Genomic DNA, 24,784 nt, shown 5'->3' with positions numbered 1-24,784 from the left:
AATCACAATGTGCAAGGCTGAAACACGTTTTTGGGGGTGCAATGTAACCCAGGGCCAAATGCTGAAGAAACTTGGCAAATTGCATCTAGAGAAGGGCCTCTCTATCGCTATAACAAATTACTTCACTATGTATCTTCCTCAGTATAAAGTTGAGTTGGATAAACTTACCACCCTCACCATTTAATGACAAGAAAAAAAAAGAGTGACACAATCGAATGAATTAAAAGTTTAATTCTGAACCATTTTTTATAACCGCATTTTCTCTTGAAGCATTGTATCACAGCAGGTTACAACAACTTTGGGATAAAAGGCAACTGGTAAACTGTCCAAAACAAGGTTCCAAATAACACCTCTTACTGATTTACCCTACCCATACATATCCCAAATAAAGTTTTTGATCAAAAACATGAAATAGATCCACCTGCTTATTTTAAGCATATTAAAAAGGAAACTAATTGGACCATTTTCTATTTGTCTATTTTATACAAAAAGGCTACACAATGTTACACTTTATTCAGATTACAATTATTAGAGTGATTATGAATTAGTGTTCTACACCATTACTCAATTCTTAAAAATTAGAAATTGCTGTAGCAGTATTCACTATAACTTAACACTACGAGAGACTTAAACTAACAGTTACTGCAAAAAAAAAAAAAAAAAAAAAATTAAAGAGCTACTTCAAAGCAAGCAAAGTCAGTACCATTACAGATATTAAAAAAAAAAAAAAATTTAACAAGCAAGGCTAGGGTTTGATAAATTCCATCTTGTGATCCATTCTTGTGCATTCTTCACTTCTTGAGTCACTCCCAAAATCCATTTGTATTGTTACTCCTCGACCAAAAAGGACCAGAACAAAAAGTTTACTTCAATTGTTCCCATAGGAAACTCAGCTTGGTTAGTGTGTCAGGCACTTTCTGAGATACCAGCCCACCCCTCGAGCCCTCTCAGCAACTCTACAGGCCAATCACAATGCAAGTTCAGACAATACAGCTGTATAAAGAGAGAAAGGCTGCTATTAATGTTTAAAACAGCAAATGTTACTCATTTGAGTATTAAGTTGCAAAAGCTGTGGCAAAAAACATTAAAGTTAATAACTTCCACACATGATCACATAACAACCAGAAATCTGAGAACATTCCGATGTTCCAAGACATCTCCTTTCAAAGTATATACCTGTTTTTGTGGCAGATTTACAAATAGCCTAAATCACTCCCACCCTACCAACCAAGTCTTTCTGAAATTCTGTAGGCAGAGTAAAAGTATTTTACCCAAACTGGCTTTTTAAAACTTCTTACCTAAAGGATGATTTACAGGTCAGTATCAAACCAGGCCAGCTGATTGCTATCACCTGGAGGCAGCCCATCCATGAGGTCCTGGGCATGTCCCAGATCTGGCAGCCCATCAACTGGATAGTCAGCACCAGGGTGGTGGCCACCCATCTCATGTTCCATCATGGGGTCCATACCCAAGGCATCCTGGCCATATCCACCAGAGTGAAAAGAACGATAGCTAGGATCTAGAAGAGTCAGGGTATGAACAAAATAGGCAAGAAGGAAGGCAAAAGAGACAGGAGAGAAACAGACATAGACATTAACACTGAGGTTAGGGCATCCAAAGTTCAGCAGCAAACTTGTCAGAAAACAATGCTTTCTAGCCTCTTCAACTTCTAGCTTTCTTTAGCCAAGTAATTACTCAGTGCCAGACCACCCATGAGACTACACAAATAACGTCTGTTTCCATCAGAGAGGCACACCAGCAGGGCCTAGTCACATCATTAGTGTAACCCTGAACACACTGCATTTACCCCTGTCAGACTTGGGGTTCCCAAGAAGGAGAAGCAGGAATCTACTGTGTGACCACCTAGGCAATGAGAACTCATGGGAAGGAGGATTAAGACAATAATGAGGTCTGGCAGGTGTAATCTATCTTGACAAAAAGTCCAAGTGACACCAACAAAAGTACTAAGGAAAGTTAAGGCACTATTTCAATGAAACCTCAACATATTTTATCTTAGGGTTGACATGTTATTTGTCACAGTAAGAATCTGCGCTTTAGTGGTTTCATAATTAGGTAGAAGCAGATGAGGTTATAAATGTAAGACAGTTGTAATTGTTACTGGTCTACCCCATCCTCTATGTTCATTACCCAGATGTGAATTCGCTTTTCAAGAAAACCCTGATAATGCAACTATGTAAAAACCCACCCCAGATCTGAGCCTAGAGACAGGAGTTTTCCTGTCTTCCTTGGGTAGCTTGTAGACAAAAGGTATTATGAGTCCTCTGGCCAAAAAGAGAATAAAAAGCCAGGTAAACGGTAACATCCTACACTGCAGAGGCCTAGTAGTAGCATGTATTTGTTGGTGGTGTAATCCTACTGCTATTCATTGTGTGGCTCTGAATTCCCTGTGCTCCGTTAAAGATACTGTTGCTGACTGGAATTTAAGAACTGCTTTTAATTGAAGCCATTACTTTTCTGCCAACACTAGTTTCCCAGATGAGCAAACCAGCTCTTCTGATCAAGTTTTAGAACTTTAGCTTGATCTGGAGTTAATCGAGAAATATGAGACGCATACCATCCTGGCGATATCCAAGGGGTTCTCCCTGGGCACCAATATCAAGTCCAAGATCCGCAGTCTAGATAAACAGGCACAAGGCAAGAAAGAATAAAAAGCAAAATGAAAATTCTCAACTTAAAAGTACACTAATTTTTTTAAAGCATACTTTCAGATTACAAAGGAAACAAGTAACTCCAACATTACACAAATACTTAGAAAATGGAAGTTCTTCAAAACTCCACCCCTCAAAGATACATTTTTTTTCTCTTTGCACCTCACATTAAAAATACTCACTGACTTGATCTTTCAACAAATACATATTAAGCACCAACTATGTGCTGCCAGGCACTGTTCTACGTGCTAGAGATATAGCAGTTAAAAAAAAAAAACAGGCAAAATGCCTACCCCCAAACAGGAGCTGCTGACAGGATGTGTTGTATGAAAGAAAAGTTTTAGCCTGAGCAGCTGGACAGACAAAGCTGACATCAAGACAGAGAAGACAGTCAAAACAGGTTTGTGGAAGGGGGTAGGTGGAGAAAGTTAAGGGCTCAAGTTGGAACATGTTAATAAGATGCCTATTAAAAACCCAAGTAACACACCACTCACTGGTAATTTGCTCTCCTTTATTTATTTATTTTTTTTTGAGTTGGAGTCTGGCTCTGTTGCTGAGTGCAGTCTGTTAACTCCTGGGTTCAAGCAATCCTCCTGTCCCAGCCTCCCCAGTAGCTAGGACTATAGGCATCCATCCCCATGCCCAGCTAATTTTTAAATTTTTTTGTAGAGATGGGGTTTCACTATGTTGCCCAGGCTGATCTTGAACTCCTGGCCTCAAGAGCTGCATCGTTTTAAACCTAATAATCTCTCTTTCCATTCGCTCAACAAATATAATCCACTGTTATGACTGTGTACCATCAGTGATCACTACAGAGTGGATAAAATAAACTTCCAGGGTGGTTCTAGTTTTATTAGAAACAATGTTTCAAAGGACACCTGTACTGAGGACAAATACTGAAGACAAATTCATAGCAGAAAGTCAAATAGAAAAGTTTTATTAAAGTTTAGTAAAAACTACTGACAAACTGTCCTCTAACAGTGTTTAACACTGCCTCTTTCCTTACATCCTTTTGAAAAATCATCTTTAATCTGGTAACATTTTTCATCTTTCTCCCTTATGAATTATAATTTTAAATAGCACAACTTATTTGTAATGATTCTGAACAGGCGCTTTAAAGTTTGTGTTATAGTTCTTCCTTAGGGCAGTTGCTGGACAGCATAAAGAAGAAATACTCAAGCCAGGGAAACATCAATGCAAATGAATGTATACTAAGTGTTTTGAGAGAAGAACAAGCTGCCTTATCCACTCTAGGAAACTACCAGATAAATAACTGCTCACATTTCCCTACCTCATTCCAAGCCATTGGCTCCGTTCTGAAGAGAGAGCTGGTCAGCTCAACTGAAAGCCGTTTCTTGTAATCTTGTGGCTTGTCCTCAGACATTCGGAACAAAACAGCAGCTGCATACGTCGCTAAGAGACAAGGAAAAAAAGGCCCTTGAGGAAAAACTGAGACTTCAATGTACACATCTGCTAAAGGCTTTGGTTCCTTTTTACTTACCCACACCTTCATTCCTAGAGTGAAGTAACTCTGTCAGAGGAGCTGTGGCTCCCTCAGCTTCAATCGCTTCTGCAGCTTCCTTGTCCTGAGCAAGTTCACAGAGGACCCCTGCAGCTACTCTTTGGATGTTTTCAATGGGAGAATAAAGCAGCTAGGGAGAAAACACAAACAAAACCTAATTAAATCTAAAGCTAAAACATGACAAGCCCCCCACTGTGGTGCAAACATTCCGAATTCAGAGTGCAAGAGGCATTCACACTGTAGTAAATAATATTCTCTGAATTTTATGTCCTAGGGTGTTTAATACCCTAGAGCATTGGATTTCCAGAATACTTTTTAGCTATAAACCCTTTCTTCAGAGGCAACTCTAACTGACCTAAGATTTGGAAAATCCAGAATTGGTTGGGGGCCTATGTCCCGCCTCTGGCAGCCCAGGTCAGCTCTCCCCTCTAAAACTAGGCACCCGTAAAAGTGAAATGTGAAATCTCCTCCCTCTTCTCGAGTCTCAATATTTCTCCTACTGACCAAAAAACTGAAGGGAATTTTCATAAAATTAAATATTGGTGCCCCTATTATGGTCCCTAATTTTCTGAAATTTTATTAGTCATTACAATCTGGAAATTTTAGGGACATAAAACCTAGAACACTTAAAAACAACATACCTGCACAAACAATGGAATGGTATTTAGTCCTCTGATTACAATTCGGTTGTGAACATCCCGAGCTAGGATGTGAAGGGCTCCAGTACAACCTTCAACTATTTCTTCCATGCGGACCCCCTCCTGCCAAAAGAAACATGGTTAACAAATAGGGCATTCTCCTCTGTAAAGTTTCTGAACTTGAAAGGCTTTGCATTCTGAGGAATAATTATTAGACTATAATTATTTACATTATATACCCGAAGTTCCCCATAACTTGCAATTCGTTTGGGAATGAAGGAGGATTCCATTAACTTGAATGTCACTGAAAAGAGGCCTCCTGGCAGCACTAATTCAAGGCAGCACCCCTTCCCCATACACAGTGCAACAGAGCTTCCACATAGCACTGAATCCCGAAGACAACTTTCCTACAGTAAGGGCACCAATCATTCTGAGTAAAAGGTATATAAAAAGAGAAGATGAGAAAGTAATGCTCAGACTATGTCAACGTTTTTCCTTTACATGCCCCCTCTATTTTTGTACATCTTCCATGTATTTGGTGAAAACTTTGCCAAGTTTTAGCACCAACTGCTAAAACTAACTGAGTTGCCAGCAGAAAAATCCACTCCTCACTCTTCCAAGACTATTCAGCTGACAGTCTCATGTATAGGAGAAGTTAGCTTTTGCAATATTTAAGTACCATCTGTTTCTCCTGTTTCTGGATTTGAGTTTTAAAAGGGGTTATGATTCTGCTACATTTAGCAGCTTTTATAAATAATTTGATTCTTGCAAGGATACAAAAACTCCTTTTTTCCTAGAAAAGAGATTTAAAATAAAAGATTCCCTCAACATTCTATTAAGTCACCTCATGGAGATGGGCCAATACCAACAGTAATAAATGAAGCAAGCCAAAGCCCCAGTATGAGTACATACACAAAGCAACCAGCAAAATGAGATTCCTAAAATCTGTTCTGGTAGGCTCCATCTTTGTTTTCTAAACTAACCTAATTAAATAAGGTCTTAAAGTCTGAGAAATCAGAAGTATCTTCAGACTATACTTTTAATGAAGCTACTTTTAAGACTCAAACTTTGTATCAAAGCTTCAGGTTGAGACTATTGTGGTTAAGAGTACAGAAATGCTACTACTTATTTTTGAAGTATGTCTATACTATATTCTTAGGTCCATGAAAAAAGTTTAACTCACAGAAAAGATAATAAAATGGACTGCTAAATATTTATTGTCAAAATTTATGATGAGGCAAGGGTAAGAAGCTCTGAAATTACACAGATTTGGTCTCAAATTATGACTCTACCTCTTCCTAAGTGGGCCTTTGTGTAAATTAAATGAGAACACTACATGAAATGCCTAACCCAACCTTTGTAAGACTGACCATGTGAAGGACGTGTCCAAGGAAATATCACTGGGGCCACACTATGCCTTATCTTCTCTGCAGTCATATTTTGTCATCAGCTCTTCAGGAAAAGGGACGGGGAGAACAAATGACCAAAGAAGTTCAGATCTTTGGATCTATGCATTCCTTTTAGACAGCCAGGTATCACTATAAGAATTTACCCACCACAAATTGCTGCTGTGTCCCACCCATGGACGTACGGCGCTGGGTATCCTGATGTGCACGAACAAGCAACTGAACTAGTCGTGGAATGGCACCCTGCTCACGCAAAGGTGCATGATTTGCTGGACAAAGGGCAAGATTTCGAATCAATCCAACAGTAGCCTGAAAAACAGAAGGAAGAATTGGCATACAACTCAACACAATCATTTTCTTAGCCTAAAATTCCCACCACAATAAATCTATTGGGAACAACTAAAAGTAGTTCTGACTACACAAACATTTCAGAATCCTACCCCTATCGCAGCCATACTTCCTACTTACTAACGAATACAATTCCTATTTATTGATCACTATGCTTAGCCATCCAACGGCTAGAGATGCTTCATTTTCAATTCTGCAACAAAGGTAAATTCTACTTTGACAATTTACCTTTATCAGAGGCCAGTGGGATGGTGGGTGTAAGAGCTTAACCACAACTGGTAGTCCATAGTGAAGGCGAACTGCATTCTGGGCCATCTCTGCTTCTTGGTGTCGGCTGGTCAGATGACGAAGAGCACAGATGGCAGGCTCAGTGATGTCTTCCCTGTCACCAGCCCGAAGGACAGTACGCACAAGAGCCTCTATACCACCCACTTGGCAGACCATCATCTTATTCTTATAATTATTGCAAGTGAGGTTAGAAAGAATTCCAGCTGCACAGGTGACCACATTTATATCATCTGAACCCAGAAGCTGAACAAGAGTCCCAAGGAGACCTTCCATCCCTTCCTATGAAGATAAAAACAAATGGTCAGTACAAGCACATACTCATCTTGACTCTATTCCCATGGCGTCAATTTACTCAGAATTTACCTGTTTAGTTGCAGCATCTGAAAGATTCCTGAGAGTCCAAAGACAGTTCTGAACAAGACGTTGACTTGGATCTGTCAGGTGAAGTCCTAAAGCTTGCATTCCACCTAGAAAATTAAAAAGGATGTAAGACCCTAGTCATTAGCTAGAAGTTGCTATCAATCCTAAATATATTTTCTAGTCTTAGAAGGTGTCCTTCTTTATTTCCAGAGTTTACTTCCTTTTACCTAAGTATTTGTTTTCCTCTCATTTTCTAGAATGTTGCTCAGTTTCCCTCGTTTTGCCAGTTCACATCACTAGTGACAAATTGTCAAATAGCTACTGTTCCTTTCCTAAGCCGAAGAAGTCTTTGTTATCTCCACTATCCCCCTTAGGTAATATATTTTTTTTTGAGACGGAGTCTCGCTCTGTCGCCCAGGCTGGAGTGCAGTGGCACAATCTCGGCTCCCTGCAACCTCTGCCTCCCGGGTTCATGCCATTCTCCTGCCTCAGCCTCCCGAGCAACTGGGACTACAGGCACCCGGCTAATTTTTTATATTTTTTAGTAGAGACAGGGTTTCACCATGTTAGCCAGGATGGTCTCGATCACCTGACCTTGTGATCCGCCTGCCTTGGCCTCCCAAAGCGCTGAGATTACAGGCATGAGAGCCACCACGCCCAGCGGTAATATTCTTATTAATTTCTTTTCATCCATTCAATCATTTCAAAAATATTTATTCACTATCAGGTCCTGTTCTGAGCTGGAGATAGACCAGTGAGCAAAAATATTCAAAAGTTCCTACCCTCAGAACTTATGATCTAGTTGGAAGAGGCAGACAACAAATATACAATAAACTAAAACCATACAGTAGGTCAGATGATATTAAAGGGCTATGGAGAAAAACAATGGAGTGGGGCTGCAATTTTAAGTAATTAGGTCACCTCACTGTGAAGGTGACATCTGACTAAAGACCTAAAGAAGCTAGGTAAATTTCTGGGGTAAGAACAATCCAGAAAGTCGGCATGAAAACACTTTACTGCCAGGGACTTTATACAGTTCACTGACTGCAATACATGTGTTCCAAGGTTCACGACCTTCCAATCCTTTAGGACCCTTAAATGGGGGACATTTACTCTGGCAAAGGAGTATAAATGGAAACCCAATGCCCACATACTAGATTAACTTCACCCCTCCATCTTCAACTTAAACCACTTCTAAATGCAGTAAGAGATACTTTTCCTTGTCTCCTTCATCTTTTAGGTCTGTTTTATTTCCTCAGATGAAGTCTATTTGCTGTAATTCTTACGGTACCCTGCACTTCTCCTTCATAGTATAAGTTAGTCCACTTTCCCTACAAGACAAAGATCACCTCTATTGGGTTCCTTTTTCATAGTAGCTCCAGCTACTAATAGAAGGATCTGCATAAGATTGATACTCAGGATGCTCAGTATTTGTGAAATGACTACCTTCTTTCCCCTCATTAAGACTTCATTCCCTCCCTTTACATAACTATTAACTCTGAGAATGGATTTTAACCCCAGATGTCCATCAGAATGGCCTACAGAGACTTTAAAACACACACATTCTGTTTCAGCAGTTCTAGGGTAAAAAAAGTCCCATGCAGATGACTCTGTGGCATCTCTATCTCCCGTTCCCTGCTGCCCTTACCCCTATATACTAAAAGGGAAACTTCCAAATCTCTAGCCTGTCTCTCTTGCATTCTCTAGTACCTTACATTTCCAGCTACCTACTGACCTTTTAGTCACTTTAAGTCAGCTTCGTTTTTTGTTTTTTTTTTTTTTGAGATGGTGTCGCTTAGGCTGGAGTGCAGTGGCGCGATCTTGGCTCACTGCAAGCTCCGCCTCCCGGGTTCATGCCATTCTCCTTCTCCTGCCTCAGCCTCCCCAGTAGCTGGGACTACAGGCGCCCACCACCATGCCTGGCTAAATGGCTAATTTTTTGTATTTTTAGTAGAGACGAGGTTTCACCGTGTTAGCCAGGATGCCTCGATCTGCTGACCTGGTGATCCACCTGCCTCAGCCTCCCAAAGTGCTGGGATTACAGGCGTGAGCCACCACGCCCGGCCTAAGTCAGCTTCTTAAATTATTATGTTCAAAAATTAAGGATGCCTTCTGAGGGTTCCATTTATCTTCATGGTACCAATACTGTCCCCTCCACAAACCATTTTTGGTTGCTCCCTTAGCTCCTATATTATTACATTCTGTGATTCTTTCAGACATCTCAGACATTTGCCCTTAGCTATTTAGTTCTAAAACCAAACTATTTGATTCCTAAAAGCCTATAACATCTCAGCAGTCTGGTCTTCTACCTTTTGGTCATTCAAACTGTTAATCTAAACAATGCTATTATTAATATTTTAAACACACCACTGTGATGCTTTGCTATTGATCAACAACCATCAAAAGTGTCTCGGCATCCTTTTAAGATAGCAGACAATACTTTAGTATAACCCCGAGAAACCGTTTAGAATTTGGATCCCACCTAGCCTTCCAAACTGACCAAGTATTCTGTATCTATGGCTCCAAAGCTGGAATAAAGCATGAATAAACTCCATGAGTAGTAAACATCTTATAGGAACCTAGAAAGTCCTGCATGTTATGGCTCTGCTTACCTAACCTCAACCTCATACCAGGCCATCCACCTCATTACTTACTAAGTTCTGTTTACACAGACCTTCTCTTCAGCACCTGGATCTCCACAATCTCTTTCCTTCTAAGGCAAGCTTGTCCAACCTGCAGCCCATGGGCCACGTGGCCCAGGACAGCTCTGAATGTAGCCCAACACAAATTCGTAAACTTTCTTAAAACATTATGAGATTCTTTTGCAATTTTTTGTTTGTTTGTTTTAGCTCATCAGCTATCATTAGTGTATTTGGTGTGTAGTCCAAGACAATTACTCTTCTTCCAATGTGGCCCAGGGGAGCCAAAAGACTGGATACCCCTGGTTCTAAAGACACAGCACATGGTGTTCCTTTTCTCTACCTGGAAAACATTTAACCCTCACTTCTCATACAGACAAGAGAAAGGTTCCTTCTCATCCTGCAGTCCCACTTATCCCCTTTTCAAGGAGACCCTTTCCCTCTCATCTAATTAGACAATTCCCCTCCCCATTAATTCTTATCACTATTTGCTGTTCACTTCTCCCATAACACTCATTCTAATTTATGATCACATATTTTTAAATACTTTTGTCACCTTCACAAGACTATAAAAACAAGCACTGTTGTGTTACCCAATGTATACCATGTGCCTATTCCATTTCTTAAAATACATTAGATGCTATGTTCAGAATAAACAAATGAATATAAGAATAACCTGGAAGAAAAAATTCCTAGGCTTCCGGTCCCATACAAGTCCAGCTATCTACAGACCTCCCTGTCACTTCAAATAAACACTATGAGATCTTGATATAAAAATTAACACTCCAGGGATTCTGACTAAATAAATCTCAAAATCTGTATTTTTAGCCTACATTACAGGTTACTGCTGGAACAGCTGACAGAATTTACATCCCCTCATTCTGTATGAACTCAGCCACATTTGTCTATCCCCAAGCCTATGGCTCCACTGCCAGCAGTTACCTGGAGCAATCATAATGTCTTTCTCTCTCATAAAATCCCAGGTAAAATTACTCTCAATAAGTGGGAAAAATAAGTGTTGCCAGCCCTATACTTTACTCCCAACACTTCCTTCCATTAAATGCCTTTATATTTTTCCCTCTTTCAATACTGATTTGAAGCTTGCTTTGAAATTCCGGGTAAATGTTGTTAGGCGGGTTACTGAAAGGAGAAAAAATGCTAGGTAGCTAAAGAGTATTTTCATGACACACACACACTCCAAGAGGCCCTAGTACAAACCATCTATTCTTTTCCCCAATTGCCAACATACACAAGATACAAAGTACCACATACAAGTTGCCTCCTTAAAAATACTCAGAATAGAAAAAAATTGTTTCTCATACTTAGATGATATCTATTCACTGAGAATACAGAATATCAGGGCAAAACACTGGTCATAATCAGGCAAGAGAAAGAAAATGCATACAAATAGGAAGTCTGTTTGCAAACAATATGATTCTATACCTAGAAAACCCCATAATTTCTGCCCAAAAGCTCCTTGATCCAATAAACTTCAGCAAAGTTTCAGGATATAAAAATCAATGTACAGAAGTCAGAAACATTTCTGTACACTAACAACATCCAAGCTACAAGCCAAATCAAGATTGCAATCCCATTTACAAAAGCCACAAAAAGAATAAAATACCTAGGAATACAGCTAACCAGGGAGGTGAAAGATCTCTACAATAAGAATTACAAAACTCTGCTCAAAGAAATCAGAGATGACACCAACAAATGAAAAGACATTCTATTTCATGGATAGGAAGAATCAATATTGTTAAAATGGCCATACTGCCCAAAGCAATTCACAGATTCAGTGCTATTCCTATCAAACTACCAATGGCATTCTTCACAGAATTAAAAATATATATATATTTAAAAATTCACATGAACCCAAAAAAGAGCCTGAATAGCCAAGGCAATCCTAGGCAATAAGAACAAAACTGGAGGAATCACTTTACCTAACTTCAAGCTATACTGTTAATACAAGGTTACAGTCACAGCATGGTACTGGTATAAAAACAGACACACCGACCAATAGAACAGAATAGTGAGCTCACAAATAAGGCTGCACACCTAAGAAGTCAACAAAAACAAGCAATGGGGAAATGACTCCCTATTCAATAAATGGTGCTGAGATAACTCGCTAGCCACATCCAAGATCGAAACTGCACCCCATCCTTACATGATGTATAAAAATCAACTCAAAATGGATTAAAGACTTAAATATAAAACTTAAAACTGTAAAAACTCTGCCAAGATAACCTAAGAAATACCATTCAGGACATAAGACCTGTCAAAGATTTCATGACGAAGATGCCAAGAGAAACTGCAACAAAAACAAAAACTGACAAATGGGACAGTATAAAGAGCTTCTGCACAGCAAAAGAAATCAACAGAGTAAACAGACAACCTACAGAATGGGAGAAAGTATTGGCAAACTATGCATCTGACAAAAGTCTAATATCCAGACTTTACAATAAACTTAAATTAACAAGCAAAAAACAAACAACTCCATTAAAAGTGGGCAAAGGACATGAACACTTTTCAAAAGAAGACCTACAAGTGGCCAAGAATCATATGAAGAAAAGCTCAACATCACTGATCATTAGAGAAATGCAAATCAAAACCACAATGAGATACCGTCTCACACCAGTCAGAATGGCTACTAATAAAAAGTAAAAAAATGACAGATGCTGGTGAGGTTGCTTAGAAAAGAGAATGCTTATACCCTGCTGGTGGGAAAGTAAATTAGTTCAGCCATTGTGGAAAGCAATTTGGTGATTTCTCAAAAAACTCAAGATACAATTACCATTCAACCCAGCAATCCTATTATTAGGTATATGCCCAAAGAAAAAGAAATCTTCTACCATAAAGACACATGCACGCATATGTTCACTGCAGCATTATTCACAATAGCAAAGATACGGAATTAACCTAAATGCCCATCAATGGTAGACTGGATAAAGAAAATGTGGTACATATATACTATGGAATACTATGCAGCCATAAAAAAAAGACCAAGATGTCTTCCACAGCAACACGGATGGAGCTGGAGGCCATTATCCTAAGCAAACTAACACAGGAACAGAAGACCAAATACCACATGTTCTCACTTATAAGTGGGAGGTAAACACTGAGTACCCCTGGGCATAAAGAAGGGAACAACAGACACTGGGGCCTACTTAAGGGTGGGAGGTAAAGAACTGAAAAAGTACCTATTGAGTACAATACTTACTGCCTGAGTGACAAAATAATCTGCACACCAAACCCCTGTGACATGCAATTTACCTATATAACAAGCCTGCACATTACCCTGTACCTAAAAGTTAAAACAAAACAAAAAACACTGCTCATGAGCATCTACTAATAAAGCAATCACTTTATTACATAAAACTGTACTGTATTAGAATTTGTCATTTCTCCTATAAATTCACAGGTCTGTTAGCAAATCTTAGGTTTACTCAAAACTGAAATTACAAACAAATTTTATTAAGCAAAATATATGCCATCATTGATGGATAATAAGAACTCTATCTAAACTAGCCTTAAATATTTAGCTACAATCCAGATGACAGGTACTTGAATGTAATCTTGGCTGCAAATTGAATAGGACCATCTATTTTCAGTCGTTAAAGTTCTACCACCTTTTCCTAAGAAAAGTAATCTAATTAGAACTGCAGATGCTGTACACAAGACTCAGAATAGATACATATACTTACCAGCTTCTACAATAGCTGGCTTATTACTAGAGCAGACGGATAGCACCTTCAGCACTCTGCTTGTGGTCCACAGTAGTTTCTCATAAGTATAGGTCCTCATTATATTTACTAAAGCTTGGGGTCCACCACTAGCCAGTATGATCAGCTAGAAAGATATATACATATCTTGTTAGTCATGGAATCTTGATCACATGTCTGAGAAGAGCCATATTACCAACATATTTTATTATACAAGAATTTCAGCCAGCTTGTCATTGGACCTAAATGTATCCCTGGACCCCATCACTCTGACCCCCATACTGGGGCCCTATCCAACTTGTCCTTTTAAAGCATTCCACTCAAATTCAGACATCCCAGTCCTCCCAAGAATGTATCAGTTTTGGCCCAATTTCCTTCTTCCCATACTGATCATAGCAGAAGAAAAAAATTTAGAAACCATGTTGGCAGGCAAGATTAATGCCCTAAGATGAAAGTTATATCAAAACTGATTCACTGAAAATTTGAACCAGAACTGGCACTTAAAACTCCTTATCACTTGGCCCTTTAATTTTCCTAATTATATCCACCTTAAAAAGAGATACCATAAAATGATCATTCACTCTTGTCCTTTCATCCCCTGTGTATCTTCCCTTTCAACACTGCCCCAATTTTCTAAAAACAAATTTCATCATTTCATGCTTCTGCTGAAATTTCCCATTGTGCTTTTAAACATGCTGTACAAAGCCCTATGAGATCTGCTGAGTCTATCTCAATAGCCTCACCTCAAACCTTTCTTCCTCTTTACTGTTAGTATTTCTTAAATTCCCAAAACTTTCCATCTCCTTCCTTCGTTTCAAAGATGCTGTTTCTCACCTAACCTTCACCTAGTGAATCCCTTCTCATCCTTGAACACTGAACTCAACTATCACTTCCTCCAAGAGGTACCTCCTTGAACCCTCATAAAGAGTCTGTTTCACTTGTGTAATGTGCTCTCATAGCCCCCACTTCTTCCCACTACATGAATTAAATATTAGGTTATTATTCCCAACATCTACATCCCACCTAATTACAAAAGTGTGAAGAGAAGCTTGCCTATGATATCCCTATTACTTTGCATAGTGCTTTACATATGGAAACTCAAAAATTTAAAAGAACAGAAATGAACTGGGCTGCACAGCAGGAGGTAAGTGGCAGGTGAGCGAGCATTACCTGGCTTGAGCTCTACCTCCTGTCAGATCAACTGCAGCATGAGAACCTCATAGGAGCGGAAACCCTAGTGTGGACTGCACATGCGAGGGATCTAGGCTGCACGCTCCCTATGAGAATCTAATGCCTGACTATCTGAGGTGGAACAGTGTCATCCAGAAACCATTCCCACAACCCATTCATGGAAAAACTGTTTTCCACGAAACTGATCCCTGGTGCCAAAAAGGTTAGGAACACTGCATGGAATGACATGACACTGGAAGTGTCCGATGCTCCATGAAAACCACATAAAGAAGAATTCTCTTACCTTGCTTTCTTGGTTGCCATATGCTAAAATTTGAAGGCAGTCTGTCGTAATAGCCAAGAATTTAACGTTTGTTTTGTTGAGCAAGGCAACCATTTTCTGTAGCCCGCCAGCTAAACGCACTGCCATTTTAGCTCCTTCTTGATGTAATAAAAGGTTGTGGAGAGTTGTAATGGCATAAAACAACACAGAATCCACTGGTGAACTGGGAAGAAGAAAAAAGCCTCATCAGAACTATTGTGACTATACTCTTCTACTTTTTAGCTTCAAGCATTCTGACAATGTTTTCTTACCCAAGCATTTTCACCAGGGCAGGAATGCCTCCAGACTTAAAGATGGCCAACAAGCCCTCCCGATGATGGGAAAGGTTATGCAAGGTCCCAGCGGTACAACGAGCTGTTTCTACATCATTTGTATTCTGCATGGTACGTACAATAGCAGACACCATCTGAGGAGAACGCATGATAGCGTGTCTGGAAGCTTCCTTTTTAGAAAGCTGATGGACCATAACTGCAGCCTTATTAACCACCACCTATAATACAAGAATCAGAAACATCATTAGTTTTCAAGTCCTGGTAGTGGGTAGACATTCTGAACCTACTCCCCTTGAGCATTTACTTCAAAGCAGACTAAAAAGCTAGCCATGTCATTGCTCACCTGGTCCTCATCATTTAGCAGTTTTGTCAGTTCAGGGATTGCACGTGTGGCAAGTTCTGCATCATCTTGATAGTTAATCAAGTTTACAACTGCATGTTTCAGCATCTGTGATGGTTCAGCCAAACGCTGGACATTAGTGGGATGAGCAGCATCAAACTGTGTAGATGGGATCTGCATGCCCTCATCTAATGTCTCAGGGAACATAGCAGCTCGTACCCTCTGAGCTCGAGTCATTGCATACTGTCCATCAATATCTGGAAAAGGTTAATCAACACTCACTATCCACAGTTCAGCATTTACCTAAGTATTTGCTATCCTAAATGGTAAAAGTGGCATTGCTATTACTCCCTTTTCTTCACCACAACATTTTATTTCAACTATTATATACTAACTTTTTAGTTCTCAAAACTGCATTCTGACTTTCAGTAAGGCAATGAAAAATACTCTTACCAGCTACTTGTTCTTGAGTGAAGGACTGAGAAAATCCCTGTTCCCACTCATACAGGACTTGGGAGGTATCCACATCCTCTTCCTCAGGATTGCCTTTACCACTCAGAGAAGGAGCTGTGGTAGTGGCACCAGAATGGATTCCAGAGTCCAGGTAAGACTGTTGCTGCCAGTGACTAACAGCCGCTTTTCTGTCTGGTTCCATGGCCATGTCCAACTCCATCAAATCAGCTATAAATATGAAATAGTATTAGCATTAGTAGATTGGAAATGTTACTTTAATTAAAAAAAAAAAAAGAATCTGTGATATGACCCATTGAAATATTTTTAGAAATAAAGTCAAATCTGAAAGACAGCCAAGAAAAGCAGAATGATAGCCAGGGTTAGCTCAGTGATGAAATACCTAATCCCTTAGGGGACCACCTAACAGTTACTCACTGAATCAGTGGAAGAATGGTACTGCATCCAGGCTCCAGAAGCAGTCATCCAGACTAGATTCCTGCTGGTGGCTTGTTTGCTATTTCACCAAGCCATTAGGAGGAGTGAGCAGAAAATGGAGCAAAAGGTAGCCTGACAAGTAAGCAGGGAGAGAGGAAAGCAGGGGAATCTCAGCCAGACTGGCTTAATGGCAACGAAGCAGAGCCCCAATTCAGTAACTAAAGATTTATGACACAAACCTTGAGTAGCCATTGTCCACGCTGGATTTTCAAAACAGTTGTATGGTATACTTCAAATACCCTAAAAAAAGTTAATCAAAAGTCATTAGGATTTAAATTTAGCTTGATTAATACTCCTAAGTCACTGGGATATCTGTTAAATGTCACTATTACACCCACAAAAAAAACCCCATATACTCTTTTACCAGGTTATTTGGTGAAACACAAGACCTCATGGTCTCCTCCAGACACCTCAACCACAGCTCCATCACTGCTGAACTTCAGTGAAAACTCCTCCTTACCAAATACATCTTTTTATTAATAGTAGAAATATAAATTACAGATAATCAGGATGGTGATGAGAAAGCAAAGAGTTGTAATAATAAAAGCCAGGGAGGGGAAAACACTATTCAAAAATCAGCTGCTCTCTGAATTCCAAAAGGTCTCTCGTGTTTTTAACCTTTCACGGAAAAATTCACAGATCCCCTTTGGATAACAGAGGTACAGTGGGATTTTAAAAACTCCACATTTTCATTAACAAGTTAGTTGTTTTCTGATATAATACAGTGCCATCAAAAATTATTTTTCATAGAGCAAATTTTGGTGACTAGAATAGTGAATTTTAGATTTTTTAGTACAAAGAAAAATTACTTTTCAAATGAAAGTTTGCAACACAAAAAGCACCTTCATTAGTAAAATTTTTCTAAGTTCAAATTTATAGCAATGATTTATTATAAATACAAATATCAATATGGATACATATTATTTTGATCAATATTTTAAAAATTAATATATACAAATCTTAGCATCTCATTTATGTCTGTATTTTGCCTTTATTGTGCAATATTCAGAAAAAAACACTGCATCACACAGGGAACTACCTGCAAATTTGAACAGTTCATGGCCTCTAGGTATTTCTAATAACAAAATTTCCTTTATTACAAAATCTGTCCCAAACAAGTTCATCTGGAACTATAAATAACATATTGGGTATGGAAAAATATGGATTAAATATTTAAGTGTGAACTATGTTTTCTTTTTTTTGAGACAAGAGTTTCGGTCTATTGCCAAACCAGGCTGGAGTGCAGAGGTGCACTCTCAGCTCACTGCAACCTCCGCCTTCCAGGTTCAAGTGATTTTCCTATCTCAGATGTGAGCCAATGCCTGGCCTTAGTTTCTACCTTTTGACTGTCTTTAAAAGAGTGGCTATTTAACTACTTCACCACCTTTCTGAAAAATTGGTTCCCCACTCCAGCCTCCACGTATTTCTGCAAAAGGAGACTCAAAACATGTTCTACACTGAGCTTCTCCTTTGGCCAATGTCAACAGACTCAGAAACCAACTGGTCATGTCTATAGACTATATAGCTATTTAAGAAGTGCTTTGATACATCCGGCTTCCAGGAACATCTTTTTTATAGTACTGTTTTTCTTTGTTGTTGATGCAAAGGCAAAACATTTACGCATATTACTGGGTAAACTCTGTATGGGCTGACCTAGTAACTTTACCGCAATTTATAACGATTTCATTTTTATAATGGAAAAAAGCATGTTCATGTTCCAAATTTACAATAGCCATTTGTACACTAGGACTTCCCAACATTACATATATATTTTTTAGCTTTTAAAATTTATGCAACATAAATAAAAATTCATCTTGCTCTTCACCGCAACCCTATGAGGTGAAGGAGGGTAAAAATCTATCGGCAGTTAGAGAAGTAAAAACGAAGGATAGAAATGGGGATCTAATTAGGTAACAGCATAGACTCACTCACCTTGTACCTGCTCTGGAGGCAGATCCAAATATGCCAAAAAACTGAGCATTAATCACTAAAGAAATCAAATAGACTGCCCAGCAAGAACTAGGGCAGAACACTGCTCCAGAAAGGAAAAGGTAAGCCTTCCTCTTTCTGTTTCTGGCCTGAGCCTTACGGGCTAAGGGCTGGCTCTCCTCCACCACACCCTGCCAACCATTAAGGGCCCAATTCTAGTGCTCCCAATTAGCCAAAACTTACCAATCACTTCAGGAACATTTTTTTTAAAGCAACAAAAAAACTGACTCCATAGAAACTGAGATAAAATTTAAAACTAGGGGTAGGGTGGAAAGAGAAACAGAACACTTCAATTTAGTATCTCCATAAAAGACTGGAGAGAAAAAATAAAAACAAAAAGTTGAATAGAAACTAAAACTGAGAAAACTTCCTAGAGTACAAATAAATGACAAAGACAAAAAATACAAAAGAAGAAATCACGATCAATTCAGGAGATCAAAGGTCCAACTAGTAAGCATTTCAGAAAGAATTATGAAGAAACAAAAATGACAAAATCCACTAAATACCAATCAAGAGGGAGGAGTGCTTAAAAATTATGAAGTACAATCATGCACTGCATAATGACATTTCAGTCAAGATGGACTACATACGCTACAGTGGCCCCATAAGATTATAATTCTGTATTTTTACTGGATCTTTTCTATGTTTAGGTAAACAAGCCAGGAGAAGCGGCTTGTAATTCTAACACTCCGGGAGGCGGGTGGATTGCTGTAGCACAAGAGTTCCAAGACCAGCCTGGACAGCACAGCAAAATTCCATCTCTACAAAAAAATTTAAAAAATTAGCCAGGTGTGGTAGTATGTGCCTATAGTCCTAGCCACTGGGGAGGCTGAGGCAAGGAGGATCAGAGTTCAAGGTTATAGTGAGCTATGATCACACCACCGCATCCAGCCTGGGCAACAGAGTAAGACCCTGTCTCTTAAAAGAAGAAAGAAAAAAAAAAAAAAAAGGATACACAAATACCACTGTTTCAACTGCCTACAGTAACATGCTATACAGCTTTACACCTAGGAGCAACAGGCTATACCATATAGGCTAGGCATGCAGTACACTATGCCATCTAGGTTTGTATAAGTACTACACTAAATGTTTCAAGACACAGGTTATCATTAAACTACAGACTACATTAGAATGCTGTGTTTTCTGACAGCTTTATCACCACCAAGTGATGTTTTGACAAAGGGGGAGCTGGCCAACTTCTCATGTATCTTCCATCCAGTCTAATGCATCCATGCATCTTTTTTTGGCAATATGAACATAATACTCTTTCCAACTACAAACTTTATAAAGGATACTTCAAAATTCACCATGCTATTTCTGATTTTAACCCTATAAATGTCTCCAGTCAAAGTCAAGGGGAGAAGTCTTGCCACAAATAATATACAATAGATTTCACACTAAAGTTATTTTTCATTTTCCCATCAGGACAGAATTATCTTAATTACCTTAGTTTTCAGGAAGTTTGAGTATTATTAACTACGGGTAAATCTGCTACATAAAAATATAAAGCAGATATATTTTAAAATCACAGTTTTATACTAGCAATTCATAGTTCACTTTTCCAATAATCAAGATCCAAAGAATTATTCCCTGTTTTAAAGTTAGAAAGTGCTACTTTATTTCATAAGCAAGATAAACTTTTGATATCTCTTCAGGGATTTTTTAAAAGTTCATAGTAAAATCTGCAAATCTAAAAACACATGCATATGCATTTTCATTAACTGTCACCAGTAATACTTTGCCATCTAGAAAATGTATGCAGTTTCCTCAACTCTTCCTGTTTTAGCACATTTCACGCAACACTAACATTTTAAGTTACAACCCACTCCAGGTTCCTTTCTGCTTTCTTCTTTCACAGCTTTCTTTGGGGTGTGTGTGTGTGCCTGTATGTGTGTGTTCTCGAGGTGTCTTGTCATCCTAGAATGGTCAATAAGCATGAAACATCAAACGACCCTTCGTCCTCCAAACACTAAAATGTATGCCTTTGGTACTGTCTTTAAATAGGTACACAAATGGCTATTAGAAGTATGGAATCTTCTCAGGTAGGAAACAAGGTAAATGGAAAAAAAACAGAAATGGAATCTCTTTATAGCTGGGAAAAATTAGTATGTTTCCAGAATGAGATCTTCTTTTCTTCACAACTGTCTTCCTTCCTCAGCCATAAAGTAATATATGCCTAGTATAAATTAGTATTTATATTTATCATCTCCATCATGACTCCACCACACAGTAAATGATGACATTTTGGTATATTTGGAATGATATTAAACTCACTGCTACGTATTTTTAAAAATATAAAATCCCTTGTGAAGACTATTATAAAATATTATCATCTGGATTGTATTGTATGTCTATACTATAAGCTACCTCCTCCATTCTTAGCTTGTTCTTCCCTATTTTGTCATTATTCCAACAATGCCGCAATAAACACCTTGCATATAAATAATTCTCTTAATTTCCTATATCACCAGAAGTTCTAGAAATAGTATTACTGAGTTAAAGGGTAAGAATTTTAAGTCCTTTCATGCATAGCTCCAAAATACTGACAGATCATAAACTGACATAATTTTCACAGAACGTACTGAACATGCTGCCATCTTACCAAGGGCTTGTCAGCATCAGCTGTTATCTGACACAACTTTTAATAGATACGTTCACACATCTAACATATATACCATCACCCACCCATCCCACAAGGTTTTAAATTCCGATAAGTTATATGCTTATTTATTTGCTACGTATAATGTAGCCTTTTGGCTTGCCAGATTTTTGATGTCACTGCCATCCTTTTATATTTTTGTGAAGTACTTGTATATATTATACATAAAAAGCCCCTTGAATAGTCATTGATATAGCACATTTAGGCCAACTGGATGTCTTAGAATATAATTTTCCTGTTTAAAATCATTAGATTATGGTAACATCCTTTGCAGGTGTGATTTATTGTTAGTGTCACCAATGAGTAACTCCACACAGCATCTTTGATCGGTAACATCCTAAAATAAATAGTACTGGTACTCCAGGGAGGAAAAAAAAGACAATGTTTTAAAACAATCTTTCACTCCATCTCCAAGAACAAATTATCACAGAAAGCAGATTGTTTTTCTCCAACTTACATTAACATAAGTAGCCAAAAAGACTAATATGTTAAAGCACAGCTATCTCCTTTAAGATACATCCTGAATAGGCTTTACCTCACAGGCACATTTTCTAAGTAATTTTCACAGAACATACTGAATTTCCAAAATATAATTTTATACCAATTAAGTTAAAAAACAAAACAATGCTTCATATAGTTTATGAAGTAAAAGTATGCAAAGAATATACACTAGCTTCTTTATAGTGGGCTATCAATACAGCAGGCCTGGGAGCAGCAAAGGGAACAGGATGGAAAAAAGTATTAAAGACGGCTGCAATTCGGCCAGGTGTGGTGGCTCACACCTGTAATCTCAACACTTTGGGAGGCCAAGGCGGGTGGATTGCTTGAGTCCAGGAGTTCAAGACCAGCCTGGGCAACATGGTGAAACCCTGTCTCTACTAAAAATACTAATTGTATTTTTAAAACTTATTTTAAAAATGGCTGGGTGTGGTGGCACATGCCCTTGTAGTCCCAGCTACTTGGGAGGCTGAGGTGGGAGAATCATCTGAGCCCAGTGTCCTGAGACATTTTTATACCCCTTTTATGTGGATTTTATAGTCTGATAAGGCTGAACAGAAAACAACTCTTAGTTGAACTGAATTTTTAATAAAAGTGGCCACAATTACATACTAAAACTATTTTCCTATACACAAATAGGACAGAGATTTCATTCATAACAGTAAAATGAGATACATACAACAGTAAATGGGAAGATATGTCTTGTTCTTGATTTAAGAAGAACTATAAGAAGGAACCAGTTACATCACATTTATAAATGTTATCACTAAGATAACATTATAAATCAACAACCACAGCAATTTCAAGTATTGTATTATTAGGAAATAAATGGGTAAGAGACTGTAGTAGGCAGAAAAACACCCAGATATAATGTGGCAATTTCATAAATGAAGAAGGTAATATTTCAATTAGTGGATTACTTGATTAAAAGTATTAGGAGAAATGGGCTTGTAATTCCAACTATCATTTTTTCATCCTTATTTTACATTAAAATTAAACCTATATTCACCAAATATTTACATGTAAAAAATAGAACAATGAGATAAAATATGGGTATATATTAAGACTAAAACCATGCCCAATCGATGAACTGATTAAGCATGAGTTGAAACTGAAACCAAAAAGGGAAACATGAGATAATTTGTGTGTGTATGTAGTTTTTAAAATTTGAGCAACAAATCACCACGTTTGAAGTAATTCAAAAAATGACATACTAGAACATGTGTAACATAAAGGCTAATATCCACAGTACACGAAAAACTGGGAACAAGTCAAAAAGAAGAAAGAATTATACTGCAGGGAAAGAGCAAGAAACAACATTGCAAAGGAAAAACATAAAGTGAGCAATGAATATATACAAAGGATATTTAAACCCATTTACTTTTTGCTTCTCAGATTGGCAAAGATTGAAAAGATTGATTAGTATCTACTGCTAATAAGGATATGGTGAAACTAGCAGAAACTTTTGATAGTAAGCTGGCACTATCCATTAAACATAAGTGTAACTACCCTTTGACTTAAAAATTCAACTTCTGTAACAGAAATGTATTCTGTGGCAATACTGTCAGAAGCATGCCAAGTGAAGCATTCATAGAGAAAAAGATGAAATTATTCAAATGTCCATCCACAGGAGATGGAATAAATAATAATTTATCAATTAAATGGAATATATATTCACCCACTGAACAAATTTTAAACACCCTTTATGTTACTGGTATTACAGTAATAAGAGAGTCAAGGTCATAAATACAGTGAAGCTTATATTCTACTGTTAGGGAGTTAAGCAATTAAAAAAAAAATTTAGAGTGAGAAATGCTAATAAACAAGTTTATAAGGTAGAAGGTATGCTACTCTAGTGGGTGGTCAGGGAAGGCCTGTGAGGAAGAGACATTTCATCAGAGGAGCAGCAGCTGGCCATGTAAAGATGGGGCAGAACACTCCAGGCAGAGAACAAGTGAAAAGGAAGGAATGAGCTTAATGTGGTAAAGGTATCGAAAGGTCACCAGTGTAACTAGAAGGCAGGGAACCATGAAGAGACAGAGATGAGAATCAGATCAGTAAGGATGTAAAATAAAATCCAAAGTGTACTGGGAAGCCAGTGAAGCAATGTGATGTATGATTTAGACTTTCTAAAATTGACTCCAGCAGCTATAAAGGGGAAAAAAGATAGTTAAGGGGCAACAGCAAAGTAGAAAGACCATTTAGGTTACTGCAGTTGTCCAAGTGAGGGGACGGGGGTGGTGGAATACCATACAGTCATTAAAGAGAATGAAAAAGGTATACACTAAAAAAAAGTAACATATATCAAGTATGCAAGGCATCTTTTTTACATATATGATTGTATACCTTTGCAGAACCAAATATATTAATTATTAGAAATATTTGTCCGAGAAGGTTAGCCTGTATAATTGAACCCTATATAGGTTAGCCAAATACTTAAATATAACGTTAAGGAAATTTTCTAAGCATAAAAGCTAGGTGGCCTATGAAATGGACTTTGTACAAAAAGAAATGTGGCAACTACTCAGTCAACCATCTTGCCTCAAGGCAAAAACAAATTGCTAAAAATAAAAAAAGTGATAACCAATGTTTTCTAAAGCAAGGAAATAGTACTGCAAATTTTTCCATATTTAAGCAAATGTCACTTTACATGTATCAATAAATTTTCTATTTTAGTAATTTAATAAATATTTGTCCATTCCTAGCTCCTATTCTGTTAAAGTGGCAGTATTCTAAGAATTAACTGCATTACAAAGTCACCAGGTTTCTGAGTCACTTACAGCATCTTTATATCTTTTACAGCATAATTTTAGGATACTTACTGCCTTGTGATATCAGCTAAACACTGAATTCTGCCTTTGACATACTTAACAAGGTAGCATAATTAAATTCCTAGCAACTTCAGTTCTGAGCCTAATATGTTATCTCATTGAATCTCATAAAGAAGACATCATTCCTCAAATTATCACAAGAAAA

At 38.0% G+C, this 24,784-nt stretch overlaps 1 protein-coding gene across 7 annotated transcripts in view; it reads right to left on the bottom strand.

Annotated features, from left to right (window-relative positions):
* Positions 1–211: 211 nt before the first annotated feature.
* Positions 212–24,784, bottom strand: part of CTNNB1 (catenin beta 1) — a 40,958-nt gene continuing 16,385 nt past the window's right edge. For 2 of the 7 annotated variants that reach the window (XM_015445703.4, XM_045385012.3), the window contains 14 exons: positions 16,842–16,902; positions 16,168–16,395; positions 15,718–15,971; positions 15,354–15,592; positions 15,064–15,265; positions 13,572–13,716; positions 7,235–7,338; positions 6,812–7,150; positions 6,386–6,544; positions 4,833–4,952; positions 4,171–4,321; positions 3,961–4,082; positions 2,576–2,636; positions 212–1,519 (listed from right to left, as the gene is read on the bottom strand). In XM_015445703.4, the coding sequence (XP_015301189.1) occupies positions 1,311–1,519; positions 2,576–2,636; positions 3,961–4,082; positions 4,171–4,321; positions 4,833–4,952; positions 6,386–6,544; positions 6,812–7,150; positions 7,235–7,338; positions 13,572–13,716; positions 15,064–15,265; positions 15,354–15,592; positions 15,718–15,971; positions 16,168–16,395; positions 16,842–16,854 (2,346 nt within the window). In that variant the 5' untranslated portion in view covers positions 16,855–16,902 and the 3' untranslated portion in view covers positions 212–1,310. Of the gene's footprint in view, positions 1,520–2,575; positions 2,637–3,960; positions 4,083–4,170; positions 4,322–4,832; positions 4,953–6,385; positions 6,545–6,811; positions 7,151–7,234; positions 7,339–13,571; positions 13,717–15,063; positions 15,266–15,353; positions 15,593–15,717; positions 15,972–16,167; positions 16,396–16,602; positions 16,735–16,841; positions 16,903–24,784 lie in introns of all 7 variants that reach the window. The other 5 variants (XM_065540414.2, XM_074031789.1, XM_074031787.1 and 2 more) reach the window with 5 other exon arrangements.

Source organism: Macaca fascicularis, chromosome 2, assembly GCF_037993035.2.
Source record: "Macaca fascicularis isolate 582-1 chromosome 2, T2T-MFA8v1.1".
Lineage (NCBI taxonomy): Eukaryota > Metazoa > Chordata > Mammalia > Primates > Cercopithecidae > Macaca > Macaca fascicularis.
This window is presented reverse-complemented; position numbering and strand designations above follow the sequence as displayed.